The following is an 11,983-nucleotide window of genomic DNA, read 5'->3' as shown; positions in this document are numbered from 1 at the left end:
TGGAGAACGTAGAGGGAGACCACGACATGATTAGAATCGACCACATGATGAACGATCGTAATTTACAGTTGATTTTCTATGTCTATCTAATGAAAACAAGAAAACAAAGTGGGCAAAATTCTTCAAATTCGGAACGTGTCCGCGGAGAGTCATGAATTCAGCATTCATGGTGAACGCCACGCGCGAACGAGGTTCTCCAGCGAGTCGGAATTAAGAGCGGCGAGGACGACGCGTCTCGCGGACGAGACCTCGGTGTCTCGCCTGCGTGATAATTGGACCAAGTCCCAGACCACTGTTTCTCTGATAACAGATTCTCTGGTTTCGGTGCACCGTTTCCAGCGGCTGCGGCCGTATCGCGCGCATGCGTCCCCTATTCTCTTGCGCCTCGCCGCCCCGACGTCTCATCTCCTCTTTGAAGAGGTCGTAAAGATAATACCCACATGCTAGCTCGGCAGCACATCAGCATGGAAAATTTATCCAGATTCCATTTCAATGGAGATCGTTCGGTACGATTAATTAACTCGATGGACGAATCAGGATTGCAAGCGGCCATCATGAGGGCCGCTGGCATCAGCAGCATCCGCTCGCGGACGGCAAGCCCTATTGTCATTGTTTACGAGTAACATATCGTGCTCGGCTCTCGAGAAATGGACGCGGCTCCGTTTACACGTGGTAATTAGAGACTTTTCATCGTTCGGATGAAAAGGACAATGCGCGCGCGTATTCGGAACGGGATTAATTTACCTGGGTAAACCGAAACGCGATTGAAAGCGAATCGCGCAATTAGCTGGGTAACATTGTTATAAATATGTTACAAATGTTTCCAACAATCTTTAGCTATCTTTCAGATATCCTTTTAAATTATATTCGTACGTTAATTTATATAAATTTATATAATTTAATTCAACGGTTCCATGGTAACGGTTCCATGATAATTAATTATTATTATAAATTATTTATATATTTCCTTTATAATAATGTATATAAATAAACGTAATAATATGCTCTGCATCATATTATTATAAGGGATTTAAGATTCCATTTGCTAAAAGGAAATCGTTGTGCTGACAATGGTCTCTTCAGGGATCATTTCGGTGTACCTAAGACCCGGTCGTACCTCACGCTCTTTTAGTTAACTGCGAGTCGGGTCACTTTAAGCCGTGGTTTCCCCCGTTCCAAATATCCCTGTCTTTATGATCCATAAAGGGACGAAACTCGCTTTTAGTGGCTATTACACGAATCTCTGGCTCGGTGTAACATTTACGGCTTACGCACTGCGTGTGCGGCAGTCGTTAAAACATATCGCGTGGTTTGCGTGCTCTCGGTACGTGAGTTCTCCTATACGCTTATAATTAACGTGTTGTCATTTTACTTCGCGATCCTTCTTCAGTCCTTTTAAACGTCTAATATATCTATATTCAGCATTATCGCCGTTAAAATAAATTTTTAACTATCTTGACATAAAAATACTTTCAACGGAAAAATCGATCAAAAGGGATCATCTTTCAAAACTCACTCAACTTGGATTAGTCTCATTTTACGACATTTCTTAGAGTTCTAAAAAAGATTTCCCGACCCTCGGTCGCGTTGTGCATGATCCTTTACGTTGATTCGATTCTTTCGTACAAATGCGCAACGGATACGATGTATGTAAAATATACGAGGGCATAGGAAATATATCGTCGTGTCGGGGTTCTTTGAGAGAAATCACGCGTAGGCGCACGCGAGGCCTCGTTCAAGCCTCGTATCGCAGAGAGAATCCGCGACTTATTAGGCGCCGACGCCAGCTCAATTTGCGGCCTCTATTAGTATGAGAATCTAGTTCGTTTGCTAGACCGATTATCTAGCCCGTATCTACCATCGATCTATCCATCACGCCCCGATGTAATAAATGTCTTTGTCTTTACATGAGAGAAGGATGAATGCTGGAAGTAAAGAATCGAGACAATTCGATATCTTACATACTCTCTAAATCTCGTGGAGTGAAATCTCACTCGAAGAGACTGAAAATTGAGCCAATGAAAAAAAGAGTGAAAATATTCTAAGTGTATATGCGCTCTAGTATTTTCACTCATTTCAAATCATTTTCGCTCAATTTTCAGTCTCTTCAAGATAAGAAGATTTTCTTGTTCAAGTGACGTATTTTCATTCTTATTTTCAAAATTAATTCAATTTTTTAATCTGTTTTTAATTTCAATCTGTTATTCTGTGAAGAATAAGAATCGAGCATTTTTTCAAATTTTTCCTCTCATTGTCGAACTCTATTTTTATTTTACTAGTGCATACTCAGTAGTGTTACATTAAAAGGAGAATTTTAATTTAAAAAATACAAATTTCATTTAAACTAATCGAAATTGATACAAATTAAGGGAGGTTTTAAACTAAATCTTAATATCCCAACATCGAAGAGCAATATAAACGATCGAATCCGTTCTGTAATATACAGCGTACAATATTTGCATATTTGTACATGTTTATTCATACAATAATTTAAAAGATTATGTAAATCGTCTTCCAAATGTCGACTATAAAGTTCTTTTTTTATTTCTGAGACTTTAATAAAGAAAGAAAGGAGAGAATTTCTCTAATCCGTGGCTGTATGCACATATATTTCTTTAATCGATTATGATAAACGATTCGTATACAAGTATAATTGGAAACAAACAGAAAATATTATCTAGAGAATCATATCCCGCTCTTACTTTCTCCCTCTCTTTCTATTTGACTGAAATGATCTTTGTCAGAATTTATTGCGTCAACGAGTTGATTATCAAGGAGTCGATCAGAATTTACGCACCTGAGCGATCTCATGCACGACCAAAACGCTTCCCTCGTCAGTGTCTATGAATATTAATAAGGTTAGCGGATCGACGAAATCCTCAACGCGCTGGAAGATATTTCTTCTATGGGACGCAGTATTGCATCGAATTCAATTAATTACTCCGATCGATTCTTACAAGTAGGCGGTTCGTGCAATAACCGTTTTAGCCTTGTTGCAAAATTTATAATTACAAAAAAATGAAATAATGAAATTTTCTCACATACGATTAATCTTTCTATTTTTAGCATAAATCAATCATTTTATTCTTAGCTTCTTCAATCCCCGTATTTTATTTAAGAAGAAAAATGTTGCTGACATAATTAAAATGACAGAATATTAAAGTAGAGACGAGATTGAGAACTAAAAATAGAAACAAAAATGTAAATGAATCAATAGAATTTGCAAATCAATAGAATTAACGACAATCTCTTCGTTGTAATCGAACCTCTATATTCTTACCGTCTCTTTTTCTAATTGTTGGGTTTTGATTTTTGAATGACTGTATTTTTCTCAAGAAGATCACGAGTCACTTCTATCGATACATTGACCGCACAATTAAAGTGATTCACGTGGTGTGAATTTCATCTCGCTTCTTCGAACACCATCTCTCCTGTATGCGAGCGATCGAGGAGTGTACAGAGAACTCTTCTCTTGCGCGGAAATAATTATTCGTGGCAATTAACCGCGTATGTAATTAACTGATAAATTGATGCGTTAACTGCTCGCCATTACGCACATTCAAGATTGATCGTATGCGAGATCGGCCGATATTTAAATCAAAAGCAATTTACGGAACGTTCGTACGCGGGACGCGTACGGTATAATCCGTCTACTTTCATACGCGAACCGTGCAAACTTGAGATATTTTATCGAGAGTCGGCTCGCTTACAGAAACATCTCGAAGATATATGTATAACTCGCGCGATATAAATCTATCGTTCTTTGTTGCGACGGGAACTAATAAAGTAAAGGAACAATTATTACAATGTACATATTTGCGTGGCGAGTGTCATTTGATCATATATTTACGAGTTAAAAGTAGACTCTCATTTATACGCCACAACTATCCTAATCTTATTCTTCATCGAAATCACGCTATAAATCAGCGATTGGTCATGCTCGATTAGATCGCATATTACGTCTGGAAACCTATTATTACATTTCGTAAATCCTTCCAGACGCGCATGCCGTCGCATATCACGGCTAAGTAGAACGCACACAGTACGTGCCCTTCGAGAGATAATTATCTACTATTATTTATTTACCGATATTACAAGTACCAGCCGATCCCGTTGAGCCGCGACGCTGGAAATCGCGCGGTTACTGTCAGGAGAATTCCATTAGAAAGGAAAACGTAACTGTCTCTCGTGTATTTCGAAACTTCCGGTATAATTAACGCACAAGTTGGTACGCGCAGGCGGATTTCTCACCCACCACGCGATTCCTCTTGCTCGCCCGCTTACCCGCGCCTCGTGGATGACATTAATAAACACCTATTACGCGCAGGACGCGCAGACGTCGTCGTTCCTCATCGTAAAACTGTTCGCGATGAGAAACGGCCGTGGACGTGAGAAATTATCGTCTTAAAACGGGAATCGCAGGGACAAGGGGGAATTGCGTGCAATTAATTAATAGAGAAATTATTTATTAAAATACTGCGTCCCTGACAGTATAATTGGAGGTTCTATAAATTTTTAAACATGAATCCGTCTTGGGCAATTTCATGAGAAGGCAAGAAAAATGGGTGCAAATCATTATTTATTGCGAATTTATTTATTGCAGAATGCCGCCTAAATATTATTATTAAAAATATTATTATTTTCATGTTCATTAATGAAGCTTATTATTGATGAGAGCTCATTATTAAAAGAAAACAATATCTATTTCGCATTACAATTGAATGATCAGCAATAGCAGTTGTATACTTGCATTAGCAATTACTAATAGACCGTGAACTCTCGTAGCAGCTTTTATTGTATCGTAAATCACTCGGTCAAGAATAGATAAAATATTTCTCTCTATACTACATCGTATTTCATTTAATGACACAAATCGTTGTAATGATGGTATCATTTTTTTCGCGAGTGATACAGCGGGATGCATTTCAGTCGAACTAATTGGAACAATAATTATTTATGCATACCAAGATAAACTAATCATTGTATTTTATCGAAGATATTATCGGTACAAACAAGTAATAGTTGGATAATTATCGAATTGATTGATCGCCGAGAGCGATCTCGAGTTTTAGAAAATAGATAAATCTTCTTAATTGCGACGCAAAGGAACGATACGGATCAATTTCCCATCTGCGTCCTCGTGCAGAGTCAATCCCATCTCTTGCAACGCGGGATTGTCTGGCACGCCTGTTTTTTTACAATTTTTAATAATTTCTTGATTCTCAGGGTTTCCCTCGCACAGATTTCTCAAAGCGAGAATGGTCCATTGTAAGATAACTGCGTAAAAATTGTCAATAGAAAAGCGAGCAAAAATAAAAAAAAAATGAAATTCAATTACACTTACGCGGATTCCTCGCGTCTATGTTACAACAATCCAGAAGCAATGGAATTCCATCTATTTCGCGAAACTGGAATCATATATTATCATTATGCCTTTTTATTTGAAATATCTCGAAGACTCACTAACACTATTAGATATCAGAGGACTAAAGTAATCTAACTCTTTGAGTTAAATAATATTTTGTTATTTCAACTTCCATGTGTGTCAAATAACGCAGTCTAATTTTATTATGATTGAATTATACTTAGTTTCAAAATAAACGTCCGTATTAATATATACACTTAATAAATAACAAAATAGCAAAAAACTAAATGAATCAAATTCAATACATTTCTCGAATTACATTATTCAAGTTAAATTAACGATATATTCAGTAAAAGTGGACTTATACAGAAATAATTAAAAATAATTTAAAGTATAATTTGACACTATGAATTTAACAGTAAGAGAACATCTTTGTCTAGTCTACACGAATGATCGAATGTTATAATGTCAATATATCCATACCAACAACAGATTTATCATAACCGATGATCAGTAAAAAAGTCATCTGCATCTTACTACTCGTGACTACGATGTTCATGTCATCCTTGATACTAGGAGACTGAATTAATATTCCGCCCGCAGGCTCGAGTTTCCGCTCTGATTCATCATAACTAATTTATCTGTCAATACGCATGCGACGTGAACTTTGTCATCTCGCAGATCCGTTAAATTTGCAACGCGTATATCAGATTTCGATCATCTTGCTACATCTCTCAGTCAGATGGAACACTTAATTTCGCTTTGTCCAACACGACAGGCCGCGTGCTATTGCGTATCTTTTGTTCGCGTATTCCGTATCATCCGCACGCGAGATGTAATCAGCGGGAGAGAAATATCGATTTACCGTACATGCATAGCGCACAACCGTGGCGCGCAACAAAAAGCCAAATTTATATTTTGCAAGGTTCTCTACGTTTGAAAATAACCTACCATCATTCACGAGGTACAATTTTAATCCTTTGAATACGGAACAACGTGACGCAAGCGTTCTGTGTGGCCAGAACTCAGCGCTGTGGCTTCTTTTTTTCTTCGTATGAAGCTTAAGACCAAGTGGTTTCGTAACATATAGCTGAATATAGGACTTTTGCTAAAATACTTGCGTTTTTCTTAAGCTTGTAATATACTATTTATTTGTAGAAATTAATTAATTTGTAAATAAATTACAATAGATAGATAATTAATTTTTAGTAAATAATTAAAAAGAATTAAAGGTATCAATAAGACAAATGTTTGTATAAAATAATCTAATAATACAATCTGCGCAATTCTTTTATGATAAAAGAAAAGAATTTAAATCGTAATTAAGAAAAGGAATGAATAAAGAATAACGAATTTTTAATTTAAAATTATTATTAATATTATTATTACTTTTATTTCATAAATTTAAATATAATAAATTTAAATTTATGAAATGAATTATGAATAATATTATTAAGAATAACTAAACATGTGCGTATGTATATCTTTGTCATATCTTCTTTTTCTATTTCTTGTTTTATTATTTATATATCGATTGTCACATACTCAAAACTTGACATTCTAATTCTTCTCACGACCATTACGAGGTGTGCTTTAACGGTATATACCCGTGGAAAAAAACGCTTGAGATAAATAAGAAATGTTTCTTATCGACTTTAGATAAATTTTATAAAAATTTTACATTCCCCTTTCTTTTTTAAGAACAAAATATATGAACATAAAATATAATTGCACTTACCAAATCTTGACACATTTTGTTCTTGTGTACTACATTTGCAATGACTTGTATTAGTCCCGCTTTGAAGCCATATGCAGGATGTTCCTGTGGATCACAATTTGCCGCTGTTGCTTCAGATTCCTCGGTATCATTTATATTTGAGCATACATTTATAGTTCTCCTTTGGGTATTAGGTGCCACTTGACTTAAATTTGTTATTGGAGTAAAATAATTGTCTGTTTCTTTTCCCATCATATGTAACGACATCAAAAGATCTATAAATACAATTATATTATTTTTACATTCAATCAGATTGTACTGAAAACTGATGTACTTACATTTACAATTAATAAGCAAACTCCTGACATTTTCTGAGAGCTTACATTGTGTAGTAAGAAGTCCCAGAATATTAAGAATAAGAATAATTTCTGTAGGATCTATGCTATTCACGTATGTGTTTACGGTCTTTAAAATGAGATCACTTTTTTTGCAAAATGTTAATGTTAAAAATTCAGCCTGATCCTCTGTGATCACTGTATTAAAATCAGATTGCCAAGCATTCCAGACTTCATCATAGATAATTTTAAGTAAATCTAACTTTTCATTCACAGTTATATTATTATATACATCTTCAAATATATTTGGTTGATGTAACAAGAATAACAATGCATCTTTTGCAGATGTAAAACCTTCTTTGGCAGGTTTTAATAATTGTAAAAATATATCTTTCTTCTCCATTGTGAAATAGTTGTGACATAATTTTTTTAATGCATTGTGCACATAAATACAAGCTGCATTAGCCAGTAATCTATTATCAGACTGCATGCGACTCCTAAAAATTATTTTTTATTTTTAGCAAATTATAAAAGAAAATCAAAATAAGTTTTATGTATTTATATGTAATTATATATAAACTTACAGAATAGCTTGTTTCAGGTTATCACAATTTAAATATCTTAGAATATCCTCTTCTGCAGATGTAATATTTGGGCAGGCATATGTAAATAAATTACATAAAAATTGGATACTGAGCCTAAAGATGTCTAATTCATTGTCAATTAAATGGTAAGTGGGTTTTCCATGAATCTTAATGTAATCTACAGTCCATTCTATGACTCCGTTATAAGGAAAATGAGAATCATGTGGATAATCACAGTTTTTTCTTTGTTTGCATAAATCACTTTCAACTAATTCATTATATAAATTTTTACTGTATTTAACAGATTCTATGTTTTCTATCCTATGTTGTTTATGTTTGTAACTATCAAGACAAGAGTTTCCCAGACATTTCAAGCATAAAATTATAATCGTATCCGGAGTGACTTCTTCGTTTAAGAGTACTTGACACATTTGTGCTAAGATACTTGCGTCAAGTATCGTCCTGAAACATAATAATTATCATATACAATTATCTGTCAACTGACAACTTATAAAACATTGTTACAAACATACTCTGACTCTTGTCTGACAAAATGCTTTGGTTCGACATTTTGTAATAACTGATCCCAGTCTTTTTCATTTATAATCGTTTTTAATTTTTGCGAATCAATGTGTGCCGTCATTTTTAATAAAATTGCCACTGTTTATTACACGGACAAAGTTTTTCATAAATACGTGTCAATTGATTAATCAACAGAGCATGAGAATGTGAATGTAGTTGAATATAATCCTCCTTTTTTGAGCGAACTCTGTACACTGATGTGCACGTTGAACTATTTACCCACGGATATTTCCAGTGGATAACATCCAGCGATCTTCGATTTCGTTTTATCGTATCAGTGGCCTAGTTTCCACCGAGGGTTTAAATCGGATCAGAATGTAAGAACCAATTACAGTCGAGTATTCTCTTGTCGTTCAATTGTAACAGAGGAATACTCGACTGTAATTGATTGGTTCTTACATTCTGATCCGGTTTAAACCCTCGATGGAAACTAGGCTAGAGATTGTGTTATGTATGTACAATACATTAATTGTTATACATTGTTCCATTCTATTCCACGCTATAATATTCATAAAATATAATTACGTAATAAATGCATTACAAAAATTAAAATAATTTCTAAAAAAGATATTAAAAATATATAAATATAAAGCGGAATATATTTAATATTCTGTGAACATAAAAGTGACACAAAATAGAATCAAATAATATACATAACATAGAAAATGAATCGAAAATCATGGTATATTACCCATTGAACACATCCGCTAGATAGTTCAATGTGCACGTTCTGTGTACATAGAGGTCTCAGTAAACGAATTTTCTCCATTCCATTTAAAACACTGAATAATTGTGATACAAGTTTAAATCGATAGAAATAAATTTAATTAAACAAGAGAAATCTTACATACACATCTGAGTCTGTAAACCGCGCGCCAAAATCTTTTTAGGTTTTGAAACGCAATCATAAACAGAACTAGTGATATCACTTAATAAATTGACAAGCAATTTAATAATTATTTATAACAAGCATCTTTATAAGAATATTAATAATCTAGGTGTTAACGAGAATTATAAATCTGCAAAAGTTTATATTAGACATATCCACTGAGTCTATTTTCAGATTTCACATTGTCAGATAACTCAGATTTCTCTCTGGATCTGGAGGTAGTAGAGATACCATGTAACGTTACGCTACTGCTGTTCCAGTGTAATTATTCGTTACACTCTTCTTCACTCTCCGTGACTAGCGTTTGTGACAAGTCGGTGTTTTATACTTTTGCGCTTGCTTTTAGTAAAGACAAAACATTAAAGGTAAATTTATAACTTAGTTTGAAAACAATTTACATTAAATATCACATATATCATCATACTTATATTACAGTCACAGAATACTCTGTTTCGTTTTGCCATGTCATTCTTTGTTAACTGACCTATTCAGTTTGTTATTCTGTTAGTTTGTGCTTTTATCCATTTTTATTAATACTCGAATATTCTGTCGTGCATTATAATTACATGTAATAATAGATGTTTTAATTTTTTTAACTTTATTGAATTTATTTATGTCATCTTTAGTCGCGCTTAACCTCAAACTTGTTTTCTATAGAGTGCTATGACGTTTAATGTTTGCTCTGTAATCTTAATTTTACATTATTTTCTTGACAATTTGAAATTAAACAGATAATTCAAATATAAAATAGTTAAAAGTTTACATTTATGTACATAACCTATAGTTGAATCTTGTTATTCATTGCAACTACTGAAAATTTAGTTTACATTTTGTATATATTTTCAATACTCGCAATGATAAATAGTCTATATCTCTAACTTGTTCATCTATCTATCTATTTCAAGATGTTTCTAACACGTTCTGAATACGATCGTGGAGTAAACACCTTCTCACCAGAAGGAAGATTATTTCAAGTCGAATATGCCATAGAAGCCATAAAGCTTGGCTCTACTGCCATTGGAATTGCAACAACAGAAGGAGTTGTTCTGGCAGTGGAGAAACGTATTACTTCAACTTTAATGGAACCAACCACTGTAGAAAAAATTGTAGAAATCGATAAACATATAGGATGTGCAGCATCTGGTTTAATGGCCGATTCACGAACAATGATCGATAGAGCTCGAGTTGAATGCCAGAATCATTGGTTTGTTTACAATGAAAAAATGACAGTGGAGTCGACTGCTCAAGCTGTATCTAATTTAGCTATACAGTTTGGAGACAGCGATGATGATGGCACTGCCATGTCTAGACCATTTGGTGTAGCAATGTTATTTGCGGGGATTGATGAGAAAGGTCCACAACTGTATCACATGGATCCATCTGGTACGTTTGTTCAATTTGATGCAAAAGCCATAGGATCTGGTAGTGAAGGAGCTCAACAAAATCTTCAAGAAGTATATCATAAGGTAATTTGCGTTATTATTGAATTGAACAATGTTCGTTGACATTATGTATTAAATGAATATTGTTCTTACAGTCCATGACGCTCAAGGAAGCATTGAAAGCTGCGCTGACAATATTGAAACAAGTAATGGAAGAAAAACTGAACGATACCAATATTGAAGTGATGACAATGACGCCTGGGCAATTGTTTCACATGTTTAGCAAGGCAGAATTACAAGAGGTGATTAAAGATATTGCTTAAAAAGCTATATTATACGTATGAGTTAAACGATTTCACCGGATCATGGAGAAATAAACAAATTTCTTAAATAGCGTGTAATGCAAATGTAAATTATATCTCTACTTTACATACGGAGCAAATACTTTACGTCTGTATATTTAATATTTTCATTTATCGTCCTTAAAGAGAAAATATTACGAAAAAAGAAAATATGAAGTGGATTTATATTGCCTTTCATGTTGCATTCCTCTAATCAGCTTCCTTTAATTATTTTTATACTGACACTTTATTTTTTCTTAAAATTTCAATATATAAACAATTTAATGAAAATACATATGTGTATATATTTTTACTAAAAAAATGATCGATTCTGTATTGATAAAAAAATCTGTTAAAGATAAAAGTGATTAAAAAAATAAAATAAAAATGTGCAAGTGGTAGGACAATTTATATTTCAAATACACATATCTGTACATAAAATTAAATTGAAATAATTTACTCCAATTTATTTCATTTAGCTGATAGACTTCAATGCCACATCGGATGAGACTTTCATAAGACCAACAGCCGATAACTTCTTGCTAAACCTTTCCCAGCCATCTACGTCCCTCAAAGGATAAATAGTCGTTCTAAATGCCTTTCTCCAGGTATTCCTATGTTCCTTAATCTTTTCACTCCTGTATGTATTTTTATACATTGTTTCATTTTCCTATATTGTTTTTTGTCAATAAGAATATTGATTAGTATTTGGATAAATATAAAATAAACTTTAATTTGCGAGTTCATATAGATTAATATATTAAAATAATATATGGTATACAACACGC

The 11,983-nt window shown here is 33.7% G+C and overlaps 2 protein-coding genes across 3 annotated transcripts; one reads left to right on the top strand and one right to left on the bottom strand.

Annotated features, from left to right (window-relative positions):
- Positions 1–4,572: 4,572 nt before the first annotated feature.
- On the bottom strand, positions 4,573–8,763 carry LOC108686974 (ataxin-10). Its single transcript, XM_018192508.1, has 6 exons — positions 8,535–8,763; positions 8,002–8,463; positions 7,421–7,914; positions 7,104–7,357; positions 5,345–5,408; positions 4,573–5,277 (listed from the first exon to the last, which is right to left on the bottom strand). The coding sequence occupies exons 1-6, from the start codon at positions 8,642–8,644 to the stop codon at positions 5,090–5,092; spliced, it is 1,572 nt and encodes a 523-aa protein (XP_018047997.1). The 5' UTR covers positions 8,645–8,763; the 3' UTR covers positions 4,573–5,089.
- A 972-nt stretch (positions 8,764–9,735) lies between these two features.
- Positions 9,736–11,361, top strand: LOC108686941 (proteasome subunit alpha type-5). Of its 2 annotated transcripts, none has more exons than XM_018192470.1 (3): positions 9,736–9,837; positions 10,378–10,938; positions 11,010–11,361. In XM_018192470.1, exons 2-3 carry the CDS (start codon positions 10,378–10,380, stop codon positions 11,175–11,177), a joined length of 729 nt encoding a protein of 242 aa, XP_018047959.1. In that variant the 5' UTR covers positions 9,736–9,837; the 3' UTR covers positions 11,178–11,361. The 2 variants fall into 2 exon arrangements, with proteins under 2 accessions (XP_018047959.1, XP_018047960.1); XM_018192471.1 differs by lacking the exon at positions 9,736–9,837 and adding an exon at positions 9,946–9,975.
- The last annotated feature ends 622 nt before the right edge of the window (positions 11,362–11,983 follow it).

The sequence above is a fragment of the Atta colombica genome, unplaced genomic scaffold (assembly GCF_001594045.1).
Source record: "Atta colombica isolate Treedump-2 unplaced genomic scaffold, Acol1.0 scaffold198, whole genome shotgun sequence".
Lineage (NCBI taxonomy): Eukaryota > Metazoa > Arthropoda > Insecta > Hymenoptera > Formicidae > Atta > Atta colombica.
This window is presented reverse-complemented; position numbering and strand designations above follow the sequence as displayed.

What these genes read in the sequence shown, in the direction of transcription:
- LOC108686974 (XM_018192508.1), bottom strand. Translation starts at nt 8,644, where the DNA reads ATGACGGCACACATTGATTCGCAAAAATTAAAAACGATTATAAATGAA. An exon ending in TTTGCTTATTAATTGTAAAT is followed by an intron (nt 7,358 to 7,420) that starts GTAAGTACATCA and finishes TTGTATTTATAG; the next exon opens with ATCTTTTGATGTCGTTACAT. An exon ending in ACAAAATGTGTCAAGATTTG is followed by an intron (nt 5,409 to 7,103) that starts GTAAGTGCAATT and finishes ATATGATTCCAG; the next exon opens with TTTCGCGAAATAGATGGAAT.
- LOC108686941 (XM_018192470.1), top strand. Translation starts at nt 10,378, where the DNA reads ATGTTTCTAACACGTTCTGAATACGATCGTGGAGTAAACACCTTCTCA. An exon ending in TTCAAGAAGTATATCATAAG is followed by an intron (nt 10,939 to 11,009) that starts GTAATTTGCGTT and finishes TTGTTCTTACAG; the next exon opens with TCCATGACGCTCAAGGAAGC.